Below are 20,968 nucleotides of genomic sequence, written 5' to 3'. Positions count from 1 at the left end.
AAAAAAAGACTGGTTTGTTTTTTGTGTAATTAAAATGTTGGGTGCAGTTTGTTTAATTAACAATAATTGTTGGATCTCTCGTTGTGTGATGAAAAATGATTCTCGGTTAATTTTTTAGTGAGAAAAATATATTCGGTTATTTTTGTGAGTAAAAATAGTTTGCTATGTTTGTTTAAAGAAAAGTGGAATTTTTGCTAATGTCGGTGATGTTGGCAACGATGGTGTCTCTGTGGTGGCAGTGTGAAAGTGTGATGAAGGTGGTGATGGTGAGAGGTAATGTGGTAATGTGTTGCAGGTGTGTGAGTGTGGGTTGATGGTGGTGTGTGATGGATGAGGTGGTGGTGTGTGGTGATAGACCTGTTGGTGGGTGTAGTGGTGTTGATGGTGTGTGGTGATTGTGTGGTGATGGTGTTGTGTTGTGTGGTGAATCCTGTGGTGGGGTGTTGTGTGGTGAATCCTGTGGTGGTGTGGTTGTGTGTGGTGATGGTGTTGGTGTTGTGGTGAATCCTGTGGGGTGTGGTGGTGGTCCCAGGGTAGTGTATGGTGACCGTCAGTGGTGGTGGTGACGCGTTCTGATCGTGATGGCGTTGTTGGTGTGTGTGGTGATGACGTTGAGTGTTGTGTTGTGGATACCTGTAGGTGTTTTGACAATAACCTCAATAATCGTGTGGAAAATCTGTCTGTCATTTGTTAAAGGAAGTGTGAGGATTATGGATCTCATTCCTTTATTACTCTCTGAATGCTGTGTTTACCTGGTCTGTCCGCGCAGGTGTGGCAGCGATAGACATATTTGGATCATGGTTGTGTAGAGAGAGTTTAACCCGAAGCAAGCGACAACAAATTTCATTTTACCGTGTAGCAGCGACGGGCCAAATTTGTGGCTTCTACCGTGTACCAGCGACGGTAAGAATTTGTAGGTTTTACCGTGTAGCAGCGACGGGCCAAATTGTGGCTTTACTCGTGTACCAGCGATTTATCTTGGCCAATTTGGCTTTACTGTAGAAAGAATGACGAATTTTGTGGGTTTTACTGTACCAGCGATCGTCAAATTTGTGGTTTTACCGAAGTAGCAGCGACGGGCCAAATTTGTGGTTTTACCGTAGTAGCAGTTGACGGCCAAATTTGTGGTTTTACCGTAGTATGACGGGCCAAATTTGTGCTTACCTGCTGACGGCCAAATTTGTATTTTACCGTGTAGCAGCGATTTAAGTCAAATTTGTGGCTTTACCGTACTCAGCGACGGGCCAAATTTGTGGTTTTACTCGTGTAGCAGTTGATTTAACAAATTTGTGGCTTTGCCAGGTTTTACCGTGAAGCAGCGACGGCCAAATTTAGGTTTTCGCGTAGCATGATTTACCAAATTCAGTTTTCACTGTGCAGCAGCGACGCATAAATAAATTTGTGGTTTCACCGTAATTCAGCGATTTCAAATTTGTGGCTTTACCGTGTAGCAGCGATTTAAGCAAATTTGTGGTTTTTACTGTGCAGCGACGGGCCAAATTTGTGGCTTTACTGTGTAGCAGCGACGGGTCAAATTTGTGGTTTTACCTGGCAGCGACGGGCCAAATTTGTGGCTTTACTCGTACAGCGACGGGCCAAATTTATTTACTGTCAAATTTTGTGATGATAGATGGTACATAATCTGATCACAAATGCTTTGATATATATTATGAAATGGTTTGTGAGGGTGATTTTTTCTCATTTTTCCGCTTGCATGGACCATTAAGAAACATGATCCCTGCTGTTACTGGGCTACATTATCGACATGATTAAACATTTTGTCGCCTGTTCACATATTTGACAAGGCCTCGTAGGAGTTTTGGGGTATTTAGGAGTAATTTTATGACCTTTCTGATGGTAGTCTGACCTTTCCTCTGTACCGTGAACCTAAAGAAACACTGTTAGAACCTGATTGACCCCTTTGACCTTTAGAAATAGTTGATGGAGAAACGAAAGTCTTATAATACTGACCTATATTAAAGGAAATTTAATGTACCGTATTACAAGATGTGTTTTGGGGGTTGAGAGAGAGAGAGAGAGAGAGAGACGAGAGAGACGAGAGAGCAACTGACCAGAGAACGAGAGCGAGAATAATAGAGATAAAAAGAGTTAAATGTTGACGCTAAACACAAAATTAAGGGTGAGCCCGTGAAGTGTGAGTAAGGGTGTGTTACTGAGGCGCCCACGTGATGAGAGGTCCTGAGCGTGGGTGTGAGCGTGCACTCTCTGCCTGGTTATCCTGTTGGCGCTGAGGACCCAAGCGCCATGGCGAGGTAGGGAGGCAAGATCGTGAGGCGGGGAAGTGGCCGTACATAGGAGGGAAGATTCAGAATGTTTATTGTTTATCTACCATAGAACATAAACAACTAAACTTAAATCTTTGCTAATGTCATTTTACGCGGAAGAATTTTACGTCCTGTTTTTTTTTTTTTTTTTACTTTAGGGAACCATTTGAAAAGGATAGTGAACAGAGATAGATAAAAAAAGCAGCTTCCATAAGTATGATAGTGGACAGATAGATAAAAATAGATCTAAATATGATATGATAGATAAAAATAGATAAAATTAATAATATAGATAGAAAAGAATAGATTTAAGCATGGCTGTGAGATAGGACAGGCCGTTCAGTATGGTATGAAGTAGATGATCTTGATATATATGACTAATGATTATATAACTGACAAATTAAACTAAAATAACAACTTTTACAAATATCAAGGTTCAAAGAGGACATGCGGTTCAGTCTAATGTTCGTAATCGTGATGTATAGTCAAGCGTGTCTGCGTGATCGCTATTGCATTGCCTTCATGGGTCTTCCTTTATAAGGGTTTAAATTAAAACATATACATTCATCCTCCTGAAATTGACCTCGGCCACCTCTTTAGATTCTTTTTGTGAGCAGCGAGTAGCGGCTTTTTTATTTGTGTATTATTGTTTACTTTTTTGTGAGCCCTTGAGCTGTCTCCTTTGTTGTAAAGAAAAAAAACTTATTCTTGAGATATATAAATAATGGTTAGGATTTTCTTTTAAGTAAGAGAGAAGAACAAAAGTTTAATGAAGAGGTACGGAAAGAAAATGTGGGGTTGCTGGGGTGAGGTTTAAGAGGGGTACTCAAAAATTAAGGAAAATGGATCAGGGTTGCCTTTAAGCGCTCGCATTTACTCTTAGCGAAGTTACCATTTACTATAATTTGGTAATGCTGCAGTAATTATTTAATGCTGCAATTTTTATAAGCCAGTGCAGTCCATTAGAGTCTGTGATGAGGAGTAATCCGTCTCGGCCATGGCTCTGTACGCACGGTCATGAGTGGCTACACACACACACACACACACACACACACACACTTATTACTATCTATCTATCGACCTACCTACTACCTAACTACCTACAACCACATACTTTACTGCGTGCCTGATTACTTACTCTACTCATTTACATACATACATACCATACCAACCAACCAACCAACCAATCCACCTACCAACCAACCCACCCACCCACCAACCACCCAACCTACCTACCTATCTACCTACCTACCTACCTACCTACCAACCTACCTACCTTGTACCTACCTGCCTGTATATTCACTTTCTTGCTATTCTGAACTGAAACTCTTAATTCTTCTCTCCCACTCAATGTTGATACGCTTCTTGGTCCTGTTTTACCAAATTTACTACTCTGCTAACTTTTGAGACATTGGTTGAAGTATTACTCAGTTTTTCCGAGGCTATTATTTTTCTTACCATAAGTGGCTTGACTTGTGATTGCCTTCCTCTCCTGGTAATTTTTCCCCTGGTATTTTTTTTCGCTATACCTGTCCTGATGTTAATTAGTTTTGTACACTTTACTTTACCTGAGATACTGCTTCGTACTATACTTTATTTACTATGGTCACTAAACTGCACTTATAAATTCTCACCGAGTCAAAATTTTCTTCATAGCCGGTTTGATGTTTTTGTTTTGGTATTTTTGAATTTTATCACATAGATCAGATGAATTGTTCTCTCCTATACTTGTTATTTTGTAAACTTTCGTGTGGTCATTTTTTTTATGCGGCGGTTTTGGATATTTGCATTTTTTGTTGTTGTTGTTCTTGAAACGTTCTTTATTCTTGCATCTCGTCATATTCTCCTCATGGCGTGCTGGTCATTATATTTTCTGCCTCGGTGACTAATATTCTCGTAACTCATTTTACTCCCGCTGACAGATCGCGCTGGACTCCTAATTTTATCGTGCCTCAGTCTGAATCTTTTTTTTTTTTTTTTTTTTTTACAGCAAAGGAGACAGCACAAGGGCACACAATAAAGGAAACAAAAAAAAAGCAAAACAAAAAAACAAACAAAAAAAATGCCCGCTACTGGCTGTTCTGTCTGCTTCACGCGGGCCTCCTTTTTCGCGTGAGTTATCCTCGGCATGTCACCATTTGGAGTCTAATTTTAATCTTGTGTGCTTCGAAATCACTCCCCGTCCGTCACTTCTGCTGCTGCCAACAACCCAGATAACCACCCACCGAAGAGATGGATTCCCTTTGCGTGGTATGAATGCGTTCCGAACATCACTGGTAAACTGGGTACATCAACATCAGCAGCATCGAGTGTCACGGAGAGACAGCATCCGGAGCGTCAGCGTTGAAGTCAGCCCATCAGTTTGTCAGTCAAAATGGGTTCCTTGGCATCTTTTGATATTAGGCTCCGGAGAGAGAGAGAGAGAGATAGAGAGAGAGAGAGAGATTTTATGGGAGTTGATTGTTTGTCGAATACAGTCTTGCATTTTGATGATATAAGGAAGAAGAAGAGGAAGAAGAAGAAGAAGAAGAAGAAGAAGAAGAAGAAGAAGAAGAAGAAGAAGAAAAAAGAAGAAGAAGAAAGTAAATAATGATAAAAATACGAAAAAAGAAAAGGAAAAACAGAATCGACTTTGTAGGAAGAAATTTAAAACGAGAAATTAAATAAGGAAAAATTGCAAATGAGGAAATTAGAAGAAGAGGAGGAAAGAGAAAATCGGAGAAGAGGAGGAGGAGGAGGAGGAGGAGGAGGAGAGGAGGTGTCATGGAAGTGATCACGGTCTGAGGTCTTAAGCATCTTTCTGAAGGGGAGGGAAGGGAGGGGGCAGTTTCTCAAGGAATTAGCGTTGTTTAGTGGTCATGATGGTGTGTGTGTGTGTGTGTGTGTGTGTGTGTGTGGGTTGTTGTGCTTTTTTTTCTATGGATGGGCTTGAGTACACAGGATTAGGGGCTTGCAACCAGCTACTCTCTCTCTCTCTCTCTCTCTGGATGGGTAGTTTTAATGGCGGCCCCAATTTCTACTTCCTCAAGCGAATTTTTTATAGTAACGCCTCATTAGGCTAACTACTCCCTAATTCTCCTCTCTCTCTCTTGGGTATCCACTTACACGAGGAGTTATAGTTGTAGGCTCAAAGGACAGATCATGTGTGTAGGATATTTATGCTCCTCAAAGCTTGAAAATAATCAGGCTTTTTGCGGGCTCGAACACTGGACCCCACGTGGCGTTCTGACCACATTCCCAGTCTACCACCACCGCCTCTCCTGATTGGAGGAATTATGAGTACGTGAATGTATGTATGAGTCCAATCTTTCCTTTTATTTTTTCATTTATGGTTTCATGGTATGTGAGTCAATTTGAAAGAGACAACGAGAGAATGAGGAAAAGGACGAGTGGTGCTTAGTTTCTGTATCTTTTATTTTCCTTCGCCTCCTTTCCTCTTTCATTTTCCTTTTTTCTTCTCCTTGCTTTTCTTTTTCTCCTCCTAGTTGTCCTTTTCCTTTTCTCCTCCTCATTGTCCTGTTTTGTCCTGTCCTCTTATCTTGTGTTTTTTAAGATTTCTTCGCTCTCCTTTTCCCTTTCTCCTATTTTCCTCTTTTATCCTCGTTATGCTGTTTTTTCTTTCTCCTCCTCTTTGTCCTTTTCCTCTTCTCCTCCCTTTATTGTCCTGTGTCCTCTCTTCTGTTTTTTAAGATTTCCGCTTGCCTCCTTTTCCTTTTTCCTATTTTCCTCTTTATCCTCGTTGCTTTTTTTCTTTCTCCTCCTCTTCGTCCTTTTCTGCTTTCTCCTCACTGTACTTTTCTTCACCTTCTCATTGTCCTCCTTTTCTCCTCTTCTTTAATCCTTGTACTTTTCCTCCGTCCTCTGCTTTCCTCCTTTCTCCTCGTTTTCCTTTGTCCTCATTTTCTCCTCGTTTTCTTTCTTTCGCCTTCCTATTGTCCTCCTCCTCCTCCTCCTCCTCCTCCTGTCCTCATCTTTTTCCCACCTCTGTTTTTCCTGTTTCTCTTCGTCCTTCGCCGTTATTTTCCTGTTTTTTCCTGGTTTTTCTTTTTCCCTGTTTTTTTTTCCTTTTTCCTCCTCGGTTGCTCCCTCTTTTTTCCTCCCTATTATCCTCCTCCTCCTCCTCTTTCTCCTCGTCTTCACCTCATCTCTCTCTCTCTCTCATTTTGACGGGTAGTTTTAATGGTCGGCCCCAATTTCTACTTCCTCGGGTGAATTTTTTATAGTACCGTTATCTTGTCCCTCGTTTTTTCCTTTCTTCTTTATCCTCGTTTTTATCCTCGTTCTCCTATTTCTCCTTCTCTTTAGCCCTTTATCTCCCCATCGTCCTTCTCCTCCTCCTGGCGCCCCTATTAGCCCACGCCTGACGGACTACTTACTGAGGCGCTGCAGGACGAGTGGACCTCTTAACGTTGTTTCCCAGGTGGTCACGGTGGCTAGGTCCCGCCTCTGTGCTCTCTCCCTTGCTCTCCTGTCTCGCTACCTCTTCTTAGATAGCCCTCCTGCCGTGCGTGTCTTCCTTTCTGCTCTCTCTCTCTCCTCACCTTCTCTCCAGTTTGTTTTCTTTTGTGTGTGTGTGTGTGTGTGTGTGTGTGTGTGTGTGTGTGTGTTGTTGTTAGTCCTCTTTCTCACACACACACACACGCACACACACACACACACACCTGCGGTACGTTATTTGAAACATTATTGACTGCAGTATAATTGTTGTGTGAAGACTGTGTGAAATTTGAAGGATTCTGTTAGTTTCATGTCTTCTTTGATTCCCCTGCCTCCTCCTCCTCCTCTTCCTCCCCTCCTCGTCTTGTCCCTCCTAATTCTTCTGTAATATCTGCGACTCTTCTCCTTCCTCGTCTCCCCACGATCGCCACTTCTATCATCGTCTTCCCAGCTTTTAGTGTTCCATGTGTAGCATATCTCCTCCTCCTCCCCTCCTCGTCTTGTCCTCCTAATTCTTCTGTAACATCTGTGACTCTTCTCCTTCCCTAGTCTCCCCACGATCGCCACTTCTGTCATCGTCTTCCCATCTTTCAGTGTTCCTCAGTGTAACATCTCTCCTCTGTTTCTCCTCCTCCTCCTCCTCCTCCTCCTTCGCCTTCTTCGTTATTATTTACTTCTGCCAGCTTCCACCTGTCTCACCATTAACCCCAAGAAGCGTTTTGGTAATGGATGGATGATGGGGAGAGCTGCCTTCCCACCTCCATCTAGCGCCGCGCTCCCTGAAGGTTGTGTTTAGCCCCTCTCATCTGTCGGCGGTGGTGGTAGGGTGGTGGGGATGGGGGATGGGGTTGAGGTGTGAGTTTTGTCCACGGGCAGTCACTGAGTCTTTAATTTAGTGGTTATCATTTTTTTTTTCCAGGTGATGCTTTTATGTCGGTGCTCGCTGCCTGCGTGTACGTGTTTCTATTATTGGTGCTTGTTGTTGTTGTTGTTGTTGGTGGTGGTGGTGGTGGTGGCTATTGTTGTCGCTTTTTTTTTTTGTCGCCGTTATTGTTTATTTGAAAAGTTGAAAAGTATACATGACTAAATAAAAGCAAGTAATTCATTAAGTAATTGATTTGTACACTATATATATATTTTTTAGTTGGCATGCCATTGAGTCATTCATCGATTCATTTCACTGATACAGTTCTGTGATTTTTTTCTCTCTAATGAAATAATTTATGTTTGATTCGTCATTCACCCAATTCTTCTCTTTCTTTCATTCACGGTAATTTTTCTGTTCTCTCTCACCTTTCCTTTTTGCATTTGGTTATTTTGTATTGCAGTGTCATGCTGCCCATATTAAAATAATTAGCCATCAAGTAACATAGATACTTTTTACGATGACAAAATTATCTGTAGGGAGGCAATGTTGTGATATTGTTAACCAGGGATTGAAAAGGATCCTAACTATGAATAATGGAAAACTTAGAAGTAGAATTATTTATGATGAGTTGAATCGAGGTGTGTAGATCAGACATGGAGGCTGAGGACACCTAAAAACACACCCTCGCTCCTTGGCCTCTCCACTCTCGTCTTCAAATCTATTGTTTTCTTTTGTTTGTCTGTTTGTTTGTCTGTCTGTTTGTCTGTCTGTTTGTCTGTCTGTTTGTCTGTCTGTTTGTCAGTCATTTTTCTCCTCACCTGTCCGCTGCTTACCTGTACTTCGCGTCCAGTGGCGGAAAATGTGCGGTTACCTTTCTCCTCTCTCTCTCTCTCTCTCTCACACACACACACACACACACACACACACACACACACACACACCAGTGAACACAAATTAGTGGCATTGTGAATTGTATGTATTATGAATTTATGGTTTCTGTGGTCTGATATGATTGGTGTGTGTTTGTGTGTGTGTGTGTGTGTGTGTGTGTGTGTGTGTGTGTGTGTGTGCATCGGATCTATCTTTCTTTCTTTTGCATATATAAACATTACCAGGATAAATGACCTAAAACATATGCTCATAAATAATATAAACACATACAAATTTCATTAATAACCTTCCATATGATATAAATTAAATCTCTTACACACTCATTTAACTCTCTATTAATCACGCACTTAACACCTGGCATAATGACCTAAAACATATGCTCATAATATATAAAACAACATAAAAGTCTCAATAATAACCTTCCATGATATAAATTAAATCTATACCTATTTCAACCTCTATTAATCATACACTTAACACCTGATAATGAACACCTGCCATCGGTCACCGTCACTCATCGTTCTTTCACCTGGTCACCTGTCGTTAGAATGGCAACAGGTGGTGCTAACAGCACACTCACGGTCATTCAGGTGTTAGCCAAGGTTATCGTGCAGTAGAGATTTCAGTGAAGGTGAGAGAGTGATCCACGGGGACTAAGTATATCCTTGTATCCTTCTTTCTGTATATAACTTCCCGATGAAATGACAGGAATGGGAAGATTGGTGATGGATGGAAAGGTATGGAACGGATGTGAGAGTGAAGGAGTTGTTACTGCACCTTTCTCCTCTCTATCTTGTTTAATTTACATTTCTCTGCAGCTCTCATCTCTGTCCCACCTGCCTGTGCAGCTTCAACATTGTCCAAAGCTTGATTCACAACACTGTACGGGGATGGAAGTGAAGTGAGGATGGATGATAATGCAGAGTTTTTTATTTATATATACTACTACTGCTACCAATACTTTAACACTGCAACAACAACAACAAGAACATTATTATTATCAGTTTTATTACCATCATCACCAGCTGTATCATCACCATTATCACCATCATCATCACCATTATCACTAGTTCAGTCAATTTTCATTCTGCAACATCCCATCATGAAGTGTGTATATCACCCACTGGTTCGTCTCCTGCAGATGTCGTGCTCTGACGTGAGCTGCGACGCGCATGTGTGTGTGTACAAGTGTTCCCAGCAGGTGGCGGTGGTGTTGGTGATGGTGATGTGTGTGTGTGTGTGTGTGTGTGTGTGTGTGTGTGTGTGTGTGTGTGTGTGTGTTGGTGGTGAAGAGCCTGATTCGCCATGCATTCTCGCCACATTTGGTTATGGTGGTAGTGTCCCAGGCAAAGCTTAGCGTGTCGGATAACTTGCTTGCTTTTCATTGTCTTTTTGTTTGTTCTTCCTTGCTTTTTAATGCCAGTGTGTCTGTTCTTTTCTCTCTGTTTAGTCGTTCTTTCTTTTTTATTTCATTTTCTTCTTCCATTTTTTTCGTGTGTTTTTCCTTGCTTTCAAATGTCAGTGTGTCTCTGTCTTTTATTTAATTTTCTTCTTCCTTTCATTTTTTGTGTTTTTTCTACTTTCAAATGCCAGCGTCTCTGTTCTTTTCTCCTCTGTTAGTCGTTCTTTTCTATTTTATTTTATTTTCCTTCCTTCCATTTTTTCGTTTGTTTTTTCTTGCTTTCTATATGTTTATGAGTCTGGTTTTCTTTCTTTTCTTTTCTCATTCGTTGCTTCTCTGTTGCTTCTTTTCTTTCTATTGTTTCTTTCTCCTTTCTCCTCCTGTTCCCTTTGTCTTCTTTGCTTTTCTATATGTCAGTGTTTTTTCATCTCTCTCTCTCTCTCTCTCCCCCTCCAACAAACTTCATTCTTAGTCTTCTTTCTTACATCTCTTTCTCTTCTCATTCTTTGTCCTTCTCTTTCTCTTGTTATCACTTTTCTCTCTCTGTCTTTCTCTTTGCTTTCTCTCTCAATCCTCCACTTTCCTCACTTCTCCCAACCTTTACCTTCATCTCTGTCTTCCTTTGTTCTCTTTCTCTCCTCCACTTCTACCCCCTCCCTCCATAAACTCCATTCTTTTGTTTTTCTTTCATCCACTTTCCCAAATCTCCCCTTTATAATCTTTCCTTCTTCCTCTTCTCTTTCTCTCACTCCCTTCACCAAAATTTCCTTCCCATAAACTCCATTCTTTGTCTTCTTTCTGTTTCACACCATCCACTTTCCCAAATCTCCTCCCTTTATAATCTTCCTTCTTCGTCTTCTCTTTCTCTCACTCCACCAAAATTTCCTCTTCCCATAAACTCCATTCTTTGTTTTCCTTTCCTCTCCCACCATCCACTTTCCCAAATCTCCTCCCTTTATAATCTTCCTTCTTCCTCTTCTCTTTCTCTCACTCCCTTCACCAAAATTTCCTCTTCCCATTAACTCCATTCTTTGTCTCTCGCTCTCCCTCCTTTCACTCTCCCCAACCGAGTCACTCTCAAGACCTTTATCTCTAATTACATGGTCCACAAATTTTAACTCATTTTGATACACTACATGGTTTTATCTCTCCTTTCCTGGCCCTCTTGCTACTTCCTCATTTAAGAATCAAGCTGTCCAAGAATGTAGCTACCTGAGGAAAACTGAAGACTTGTTGGCAAAAGACGAAAGCTTCTGAATCCAAATAAAATGAGCTTGGGATATGATGCAAACAGTAAAAAAAAAAAAAATAATAAATAAATAAATAAAAATCCAAAATCCAAAATCCACTACCATTTGCGATTTTTTTTCATTATTTTTTTATTTTTTTTTTTGCCTTGAGCTGTTTCCTTTCCTGTAAAAAAAATCCTTACCTTATGCTATGGCAGACGGGACCAACATATGTAGCTGCTAGCGTAATAACCTTTTTTTATGCTTTTATTAACGAAGTAGCTTTTGAATATCAACCACAAACCCGCTAAACCATCGATTGAGGCAGCTTTGTGTGGCTAGATAATGATACAGTTAGCGCGTGAATTTATTTTACCCAACGATTAAGAACACACTCCATGATTTTACCTGAAACTCCCTCAGTAGTACTCACATGCCCACATACATACTCACATACTCCCTGACATACTCATCACACACTCACGTACTCCCTTACTTGTCCTCACGGGTAGCAGTAGTCGTGGTATAGGTGGCGCTGTTGATACTGTACTCATTTCACGGTCAAGATGGCACCACTGTAAACACTTGCCTGCGCCATGACGGGCTGGGGCCAACTTCCATCCAGGCCCCTCAAGAGAGTCTACCGGCACAACAGGCGTACACGTAAAAAAAAAAAAAAAAAAAACACCCAAGCTACCATAAAGCAAACAAAAGTTAACGTAACGTACTCGGACGTAACTCGGGAGACGTCGGCGAATTTTGCGGCGGTGGGGGAGGTGAGAAACGTGTAGGAACGCTGAGAACTCTTGGAGGTCGGCTTTAGTTACGTTGATATATGTAGTTTCTTAAGTGAGAATGTGTCTGAAAACTTAGAGCGTTAGGTACGAGGTATTGAGGGGGGAGAAACTTGCACCGAAATTTGAAAACGTATGGTCTCGAAAAGGTTAGGTTAGGTTAGGTTAGGTTACATACGGTGGTTTCCCTTGGGTGAGAATTATGTCTGAAAACTGAGAGCGTTAGGTACGAGGTATTGAGTGGGGAGAAACTTGCGCCGAAATTTGAAAACGTATGGTCTCGAAAAGGTTAGGTTAGGGGGGTGATAATTATGTCTGAAAACTGAGAGCACATAAGGCTTGGTTAGGTTAGGTACGAGGTATTGAGGGGGGAGAAACTTGTGCTGAAAAGGTTAGGTTAGGTTAGGTTAGGTTAGGTACGGTGATATGGTTTCCTGAGGTGAGAAGTGTGTCTGAAAACGGATTACGCATAAGGCTTGGTTAGGTTAGGTCGAGGTGTTGAGTGGTGAAATTCTTTCGCTGAAAATTGAATTCGTATGGTCTTGAAAAGGTTAGGTTAGGTTATGTCTGTAAACTGAGGACGCATGAAGACTTTGCTGCTATGAAAATCGTATCTTCTGAACTTACTAAGCGACATACTGTAAATATTTCACCGCCGAAGCACACATCTAATCAAGCTGTAGGAGTGGTAGTTTGATAAAACCTCTGTACTATATATGTGATAAAAAAAAAACTTTCTATGAACTACATTATTTTGGGACTTGAAAATATTTGATGAGAACCAAAACTATATAGGTGATTAAAAAATGAAAATCTGAATACATTATTTTTGGGGCTTTTGAAAATACTTGATATGAGAACCAAAAGTATTGAGAAATGCCACTGAAGAGCACCTGGTCGTCGGTAGAAGCCAGGTATTGCGCGCCACCTGTTGCTAACGAGCCTCCGCGTGAATCAGTGTCTTACCTGGACTGACTTACCTGGGCTTCCTGCGGCCGCGTCACCCTCCCCATTACCTGTCGGCGCACCTTTAAGGCCTGAGCCACTGGTGTGCTGTTGCTACCTGGTGGCTCCTAATTGACCGTAAATCAGACACACACACACACACACACACACACACACACACACACACACACACACACATACAGAGAGAGAGAGAGAGAGAGAGAGAGAGAGAGAGAGAGAGAGACAGAGAGAGAGAGAGAGAGAGAGAGAGAGATACGAGGTTGTTGGTAACCTCATCACCTTCGAGTTTCCGGACTAACTTGTAATACCTGAGAGAGGGGGAGGAGGAGGAGGGCAAGAGAGAGAGAGAGAGAGAGAGAGAGAGAGAGAGAGAGAGAGAGAGAGAGAGAGAGAGAGAGAGAGGTGGGGGAAGGGAGGAAGTCGCCTTTTAAACTGACTTCCTTACCTGTTCTCATTACCTGTCTTGTGTTTACGTGACAGTGAGGCAGGTACGAAGGAGGAGGAGGAAAGAGGAGGAGGAGGAGGAGGAGAGAAGGAAGTGGCATTAGAAGATGAGCTGGAGGTTTTTGTCTTCGTGGTAGTTAAGAAGAGGAAACCTGAAACACGGAAGAGCAGGCAACAGTGTTGACCCATACGGAACATATTTACAAACATTTGTTTCATGAATGTCCGGGACCGTTCACCTCATCCTAACGCAACAGAATAAAGATCAGTGACTTTTTATTAGATTTGATCGTTCTGCACTAATGACTTATATGTAGGAAGGTTGTTTCAGTGACGGATGATCACGAGGAAAAAATGTCGATGTTAGTAATTTGCCTCCTCGCTTGAATAGTTTGACCTAGATGGAGGAGGAGGAGGAGGACTAGGACGAGAGGACGAGGACGAGGAGGAAAAGGAGGAGGATATCTGATTGATTAATATAGATGAGGGGAGGGAAAATAGGGAAGAGTGAAAGAAGAAGAAGAAGAAGGTAAATCAGAACTAGAGTAAAGTAACAATTGAATGGGAGTGTTAGTTAGTAGTAGGAGGAGGAGAGAGGAGGAGGAGGATGTAGCTTTGGCACTTAAGGAAGGGAAGAAAAAATAGTTTGATTGTCCTTCCAAATTGGCTCTCCCACCTGTCTCATACCTGTTTTACCTGAGAGGAGGAGGAGGAGGAGGAGGAGGAGGGCTGTGAGATCGAAGACGTGCATGTTACTTCTGTGTTATGTAAAATTCTTTATATTAATCTCTCTCTCTCTCTCTCTCTCTCTTTGATGGGTAGTTTTAATGGGCGGCCCCAATTTCTACTTCCTCGGTGAATTTTTTATAGTAACGCCTCATTAGGGCAATCAATCTCCCTCTCTCTCTCTCTCTCTCTCTGTCCATATCACAATTTTCTTAGGTATCCAACTGCACTTCCTTCGCCTTCTTCCCTTCTTCCTTCTGTCCTTCCCATTTTCTTCCTTCGCTCTTTACCTTCATCCTTCATAACTTCCCTCCTTCCTTTTCACCTTCCCTCCTCCCGTCTTCCTTTCCTCCTTCCCTCCTCCCTTCTTCCTTTCCTCCTTCCTTCCCTCCCCCCTGCCATTACTGCCTTCTCTTCAACCTCTTTTTCTTTCCTTTTCTCCATCTTCTTTCCTTCCTCCTCTTCTTCCTTCCCTCCCACCTTCATTTCCATTCTTCTCTTCTTCCCTCTTTTCTTTCCTTCCTCCATCTTCTTTTCCTCCCTCTTCTCCTTCCTTTCTTCCCTTATTCTCTTTTTCCCTTCTTTCCTCCCACGTATCTTTCCTCTCCTACTTTTCCATTCTCCTCTTGTTTCCTTTCTCTCTTTCCTTTCATCCCTCCTTCCTATCCTTCCTCCTTCCTTTCCTCTCTTCTGTATTTCCTTTCCTCCTTCATCTTTCTTGTATCCTACCTTCCCTTTGTGACTTCCCAGACTCGAATGGAAGGTTGAAAACTATAAGCAATACCTGACAAGCGAACGGCCAGGTATATACAGGTAGACAGGTAAAGAGATAGACAGATAGGTAGGTAGTTAGATATATTGATAGGTCGAGGTGTTGATGGATAGGCTGACGAACTGTTTTCTTTTTTCACAGCAATCTCAAAACAATATCAGTTACATTTCGCTTCTGTTAATAATAATAATAAACAAAATAGACAAGGCCGGACCAGAACCATGACAGGTACACAGACAGACAGACAGACAGACAGACAGACAGACAGTCAGACATATGGCGCGCTGATTATATTGAGATTTGGTGCAATTCTATATATCTGTCACAGTCTTTATCTCTCTCTCTCTCTCTCTCTCTCTCTCTCTCTCTCTCTCTCTCTCTCTCTCTCTCTGTCACCATGTTTTTCCATGGGATCGTAACGAAGAAAACGAGCGTGGAGAAATTCGAGGAGTGACTTGAACTGTAAGATTAATTAACGGGTTGGACCCTACGTGCTTGCGAGGGGGGGAGGGAGAGAAAGGAGGAGGAAGCAGGAGAGGTGAATAAATGGTTAGAAAGAAGAAAGAAGAAGGTGGAGGAGGAGGAGAAAGGAAGGAAGAATTTGAGAGGAGAAGAAAGAAGAAGAAGAGGAGGAGGAGGAGGAGGAGGAGGAGGACATAATAATCTTGAATACCTCTAACACGATGAAGAGAGAGAGAGAAATGATAATAGAGATACCACAATGCTTTCCATGACACGTCGGCTGCCTCCTCCTCCTCCTCCTCCTCCTCCTCCTCCTCTTCATTATTGTATCCACTGTTTTTTTTCTTCCTTCAGTCTTTGCTTCACTTTTGCTTTTTATCTTTTTTTAATTACACCTTTTTTTTCCTTAATTTTTTTTATTTATTTGTGTTTTTCTTTATTTTCTGCTGTTTTATGCTTTTTATTCTCAGTTTTGTTCTTTATTACGTTTTTTTTAGTTTACGTTTTCTTTTGCTTTATACTTCTTTCATATCTCCATTTTCTTTTATTATTATCATTATTATTTTTTTTGGGGGGGGGGTTGTCTCAATTTTTTTAAGTCACGTCTATCATTTTTCCTGCGTTTCTTTCTAGCTATTATTTTATTTTATTTTCTTTTTCACGTCATGCTCAAATTCTGCTTTCATCCTTTTCCAATCTTCCTTCCCACCAATCATCTCTCTCTCTCTCTCTCTCTCTCTCTCTCTCTCTCTCTCTCTCTCTCTCACCACAGCCGCAGTACCACCAATCTTTACCCCAGTATGTCATTTTGCTTTTAGGACCTCCTCCTCCCTCTCTCTGTGGTGGTGGACTGATATGGGTTCAGGTGGAGGGTAGATGGTGGATGGGGAGAGGAATGTATAGAGAAATTGTAAGGTGGGGAGTAGAGGTTAGTAAGAGAAAATGTGGAAGAAATTGTGGAGATTATAATTAATGGTGTAAAATTAAAATCCTTTCTCCCGTTTTCCTTCCTCCTCCCTTTTTACTTTCCTTCCTTTGTCCCTTCCTTTCTTTCCTTTCTTTCCTTCAATCTTCCTTCTCCTTTTTTTCCTTTCTTCGTTCGTCCCTTCCTTTCTTTCCCTTCTTTCTTTCCTTCATTCTTCTTTCCCTCCTTTGTTTTCCTTCCTTCGTCCCTTCCTTTCCTTCCTTTCTTTCCTTCAACCTTCCTTCTCTCCTTTTTTTTCCTTCCTTCGTCCCTTCCTTCCTTTCTTTCTTTCTTCAACCTTCCTTCTCCTTTATTTCCTTCCTTCCTTCTTTCTTTTCATTTCTTCCATCCCCGTCCCTTCCTTTTCTTGTTTCATTCTTCATTCCTTCCTTTCCCTTCCTTCGTTTCATTAGGCGGGAAAGTAGAGATGATTAGTGTAAACGATTAGGGCGGGCGTGTGGGCGGGGAGGAGTGTCAACATGAGTAGAGAGTGTAAGTAAACAAGAGATGATTTGGATATCTTTGACGGAGTGGGCTGAGAGGGTGAAGTTTTTTTTTTTTTTTTTTTTTTACAGCAGAGGAAACAGTGCATATGTAAAGAAAGAAAATAATGAAAAAAGTCTGCTACTTATTGTCTTAAAGGGTGTTGATAGATATGTATAAGAGAGTGTATTCATTCCTTCTTTCACTTCTTCATGTTATATTTGTTTGTTTCCTTCGTATTTTCATTTAGTCATTCATTTCCTTTATTTTTTTCCTTCTATTTTTCCTTATTCTTTTTTTTTCTTTGTTCCTTCCTTTTGTTTTCCTCATTTTCTTTCTATTTTTCTTCTTTCCTTTCTATTTTCATTTAGTCTCATTCATTTCCTTTATTTTTTCTTCTATTTTTCCTTCCTTTCTTTCTTTTTTTCTTTGTTCCTTCCTTCTGTTTCCCTTATTTTCTTTTCTTTTTCCTCCTTTCGTTTTCCATCTCCCTTTCTTTCCTCCTTCCATCCATCCTTCCTCATATCCATCCATCCCTTTTTCCTTTCTTCCTATCTTCCTATCTTCCATTCTTTTCTTCCTCTATTCCTTCCTTTAATTCTCTCTTCCATTCTTTTCCTTCTCATTCTTTATTTCCTTCCATATTTATTTTCATGCATCCATCTATTCTCCCTTGCTTCCTTTCATCTGTTTCTCCTATGGGTATACTGGGTCTATGGGTGGCAAGGGGGCTGGGAACATAGCCGAGGCATGGTGAGGTGTGGAGAGCCAGGTAGTGGGTGGCTGGGAAGAGGCGCGGTGGCCAGTGGGTGGCGGCTGACGCGGCTGCCGGAACCCCGCCACGCGCCCTGCCAGGGTGGGCGATTCCTGCAGAGTTGAGGGTCTCGCGCGCCTGCTCTGTCATTTCTTTCTGTGTGTGTGTGTGTGTCTCTCTCTCTCTCCTCCTTTTGTCTCCATTCTCTTTTCTCCCATTTTCTCTCTTTCTCTTTCTTCCCTCCTTCCTTCCTTCCTCCCTTTCTTCTATTCTTTCTTCCTCATTTATATTCTTCCTTCTTTCCCAATATTATCTTTTTAACTTCTTCCTTTAATCCTTCTTTATCTTTTTTCTTTTAATTTTTCTTCCATTTAGTCATATCATCACTCCTTCCATGGACAAGCAGTGTGATTTTAATGATAGTAATAACAGACTCACTAAGAACAGTAACATAAACACCAACTCTTTTCTTCCTCAGATTGACCGAATTATAACCAACAGCAAACCTTCAGCAAGTCTCGTAACAGCAGCAGCAGCGGTGGCGCCAGGTAAGGCAACAGGTGTTTTCGTTCATTAGGCGCCTCGTTATCTCCTCACTATCACCTGCCGTGCCTAGAGGGGGGTGGGCAGGGGAAGGGGATTACCTGGGAGTTCATTGATTGCCTCTGCCTCCTGACCTTCTCAGCATGGCACACTTGTCACCCGGGAAGTGTACGAAGGGCCTATTTTGGTACTAATGTTACCTGTGTCTTGGGGCTGTCATACTGGTGCCCTTGTCGCCTTATCAGCAGTGTTAAGGAAAGGTGCAGCCAGGGTGATGACACGTGGTTGCGGTGTGTTAAAGTGTGGGGGCGGGGGAGGGAGGGGGTGGGGGCTGCATGGGTCTCAGATTGGTAATTGCTTCCCTGATTTCATCCTTACGTTGCTTTTTTTTAACTTCCTTTCTGGCTTCTATCTATTTTCTTCTTTCGTTTCTTGTATTCTCCCATTTTCCTTTCTTCCTCAGTTTTCTTTTCTTTTTCTTCATTTCCTTTTCTTTCTTTTTTTTTTTTCTTCCTTTCATTCTTATTTCTATCATCTTTCTTTTTTCTTTGTTTTTCTTTCTTCCTCCATCTTTTCCCTCCTCCTACTTTCCTTTCTTCCTCATTTTCTTCCTTTCCTTCTCTATTTTTCTCTTTCTTGTTATTCTTATTTCTGCCATTTTTCTTTTTTTTTTCTTTGCTTGTCTTTTCTTCCTCCTTTCTTTCCTTCCCTTCCTCCATCTTTTCCTCCTCCTACTTTCCTTTCTTCCTCATTTTCTTCTTTCCTTTCTCTATTTTTCTCTTTCTTTCATTTTTATTTCTATCATCTTTTCTTTTGTTTGTCTTTCTTCCTCCTTTCTTTCCTTCCTTCCTCCATCTTTTCCCTCCTCCTACTTTCCTTTCTTCCTCATTTCTTTTATTTTCATTCCTCCTTCTGTTTCATTTCTCATGTATGGTCCATGAGTAGTATCGCTCTGCGTATTCATGTTTGTACGCCATTATTGCACTTGCGTTTTTATATTACGCTGCCGCTTGCCTTCCTCTTATGTATGTTCCCCTGTGGATACGCTCCTCGTGTCACCATCCAACACATACTAATTCCTACGCTCTACCTTTCCTTTTCACCGTTCTCGTTACGCATTGTCACACTCACAGATCGATGTACAAAAAGAGTGGGCTGTTTCGTGTTATGCGGAAATCAAATCCTTACTGGCATGTGTCATGGAGGGGCGTCAAAGTGCTGTGTTGAAGGTAATGCTAGGCCGATGTGTATAAACCATTGTATGCCTATTTATCTTCCTGTATTGTTGCTATGCCAAAACCTATCTCTACCTTGTCTGTCGCCATATTTTCTTTTTCCTTCCTTGGCCATTTTTCTTTCCTTTCTTTCACTCCTCCTCTCACCTCTCACTGCTTATCCTTTTTCAAGTCGCATGTGTTTCTTTCTTGTGAGTTTATCATTATATTGTTGTTTTTCGTTTGTTTTTTGTGGAGTTTCGGGTTGTTGAATTATTACGAGATGTGATTTTTTTTGCGTCGATTTTTGATTGATTGTTTTCTTCGAATTTTCATACTGTTTTTATCTTCATTCGTTCCTACATTCATTCAGTCACTCACTTGTTCATCAGCTTTTTCATTCATTTATTTGTTCTTCAATTTATTTTTTATGACTTTTTCTACTTTTCTTTCATAATTTTTCTTCCCTCATTTCTTCCTTTTTCATTCTTCATTTGCTTTCTGCTTCCCTTCCTGTCACTCTTCCTTTCTTCCTTACTTCTTATACTTTCCTTCCATCCTTCCTCTCTCTCCCAGCCATCCTTTTTATCCATAACTTCATTGCTTCCTTCCTAACTCCTGCCCTCCTTCCTTCCTTCCTCTTCCCTCTCCTCCACCCCTGCATCTCGTCCCTTCCATACACACACATTCTTCTCTCCCCACCTTCCATTCTTGCACCATTTACGCCGTTCACTCCATACCTCCACCTCTCCTCCTCCCTCCACCTCTACCTCCACCTCCTCCTGTCCCATGGCGTCAGGATTGAATGTTTGCAATCTGGCCTGAATCGCAGTCTTCTGTTCCTCCACAACGCCTCCATCCCTTCCCCTGCCCACCTCCCCTTCCCCCCCCTTTCCTCCCTTCCCTTAATGATAGTGCAGTGGTGGCAGGTAGGCGCCTTCTTTCGCATTCCCACGCTATTCCCATCCTGCGTTCCCTGAAATTCCTTCCTAGATGCAAGGTGTGTTCATTTGTTGCTCTTTCTTTCTTTCTCTTTCTTTTCTTTCTTTTCTTTTCTTTTCTTTCTTTCTTCTTTTTCTCTCGGTCTTTCTATGGTTCTTGCTTGCTTTTTTTCGTTGCCCTTTTTCTTTTCTTTTTCCTCACCTGCCTTCTTTTTTTCTCCTTTACATTTCTTTCTCTTTTCCTTCCTCCTTCTGTTCATTCATTCTTTTGCTTCCTTCCTTTATTATTTCTTTTTCTCCCCTTCCTTCCTTCCTTTCTTTTCTTTTTTTACATTCCCAACCCTTTTGCCTTCCTTCTTTATTTCCTTCTCATACTTCTTCCTTCCTTCCGTCCTTCCTGATTCTTTCAACTTTGGTCTCCTTTCCTTCCTTCCTTCCCTTCCTTCTCATCCTTCTTCTTCTTCCTTCCTTCCTTCTTTTTATTATTTCCTTCTTTCCCGACTTCTTTTTCTTTCCCTCTCCATCTCCTACTTCATCTGTCAATCCATCTACCAATTCATCTATATTCACCTGTCTACACTATCTTGGTGACATTGAATTGTATTACTACTTAATTACTGTGCCGGGAGATTGATTGTGTTATGATTGTGTGTGGATTATAGTGGATGGTGGTGATGGTTAGAGATGATCTTGCACCATTTGAGATGTTGCAATAATGGAGGTGCTTGTTTTTGCACGATGAGGATGGTAGGAACGATGCAGGAGGAGGTGGTGATGGTGATGATGATGAGAG

General features: G+C 41.5%; 1 protein-coding gene across 1 annotated transcript in view; it reads left to right on the top strand.

Moving 5' to 3' along the window:
• Positions 1–218: 218 nt before the first annotated feature.
• The window catches only part of LOC127000131 (uncharacterized), a 109,862-nt gene continuing 89,112 nt past the window's right edge, over positions 219–20,968 (top strand). Inside the window, exon 1 of the mRNA XM_050863550.1 lies at positions 219–266. Coding sequence (XP_050719507.1) covers positions 219–266 — 48 coding nt within the window. The remainder of the gene's footprint in view (positions 267–20,968) is intronic.

The sequence above is a fragment of the Eriocheir sinensis genome, chromosome 17 (genome assembly GCF_024679095.1).
Source record: "Eriocheir sinensis breed Jianghai 21 chromosome 17, ASM2467909v1, whole genome shotgun sequence".
NCBI lineage: Eukaryota > Metazoa > Arthropoda > Malacostraca > Decapoda > Varunidae > Eriocheir > Eriocheir sinensis.
This window is presented reverse-complemented; position numbering and strand designations above follow the sequence as displayed.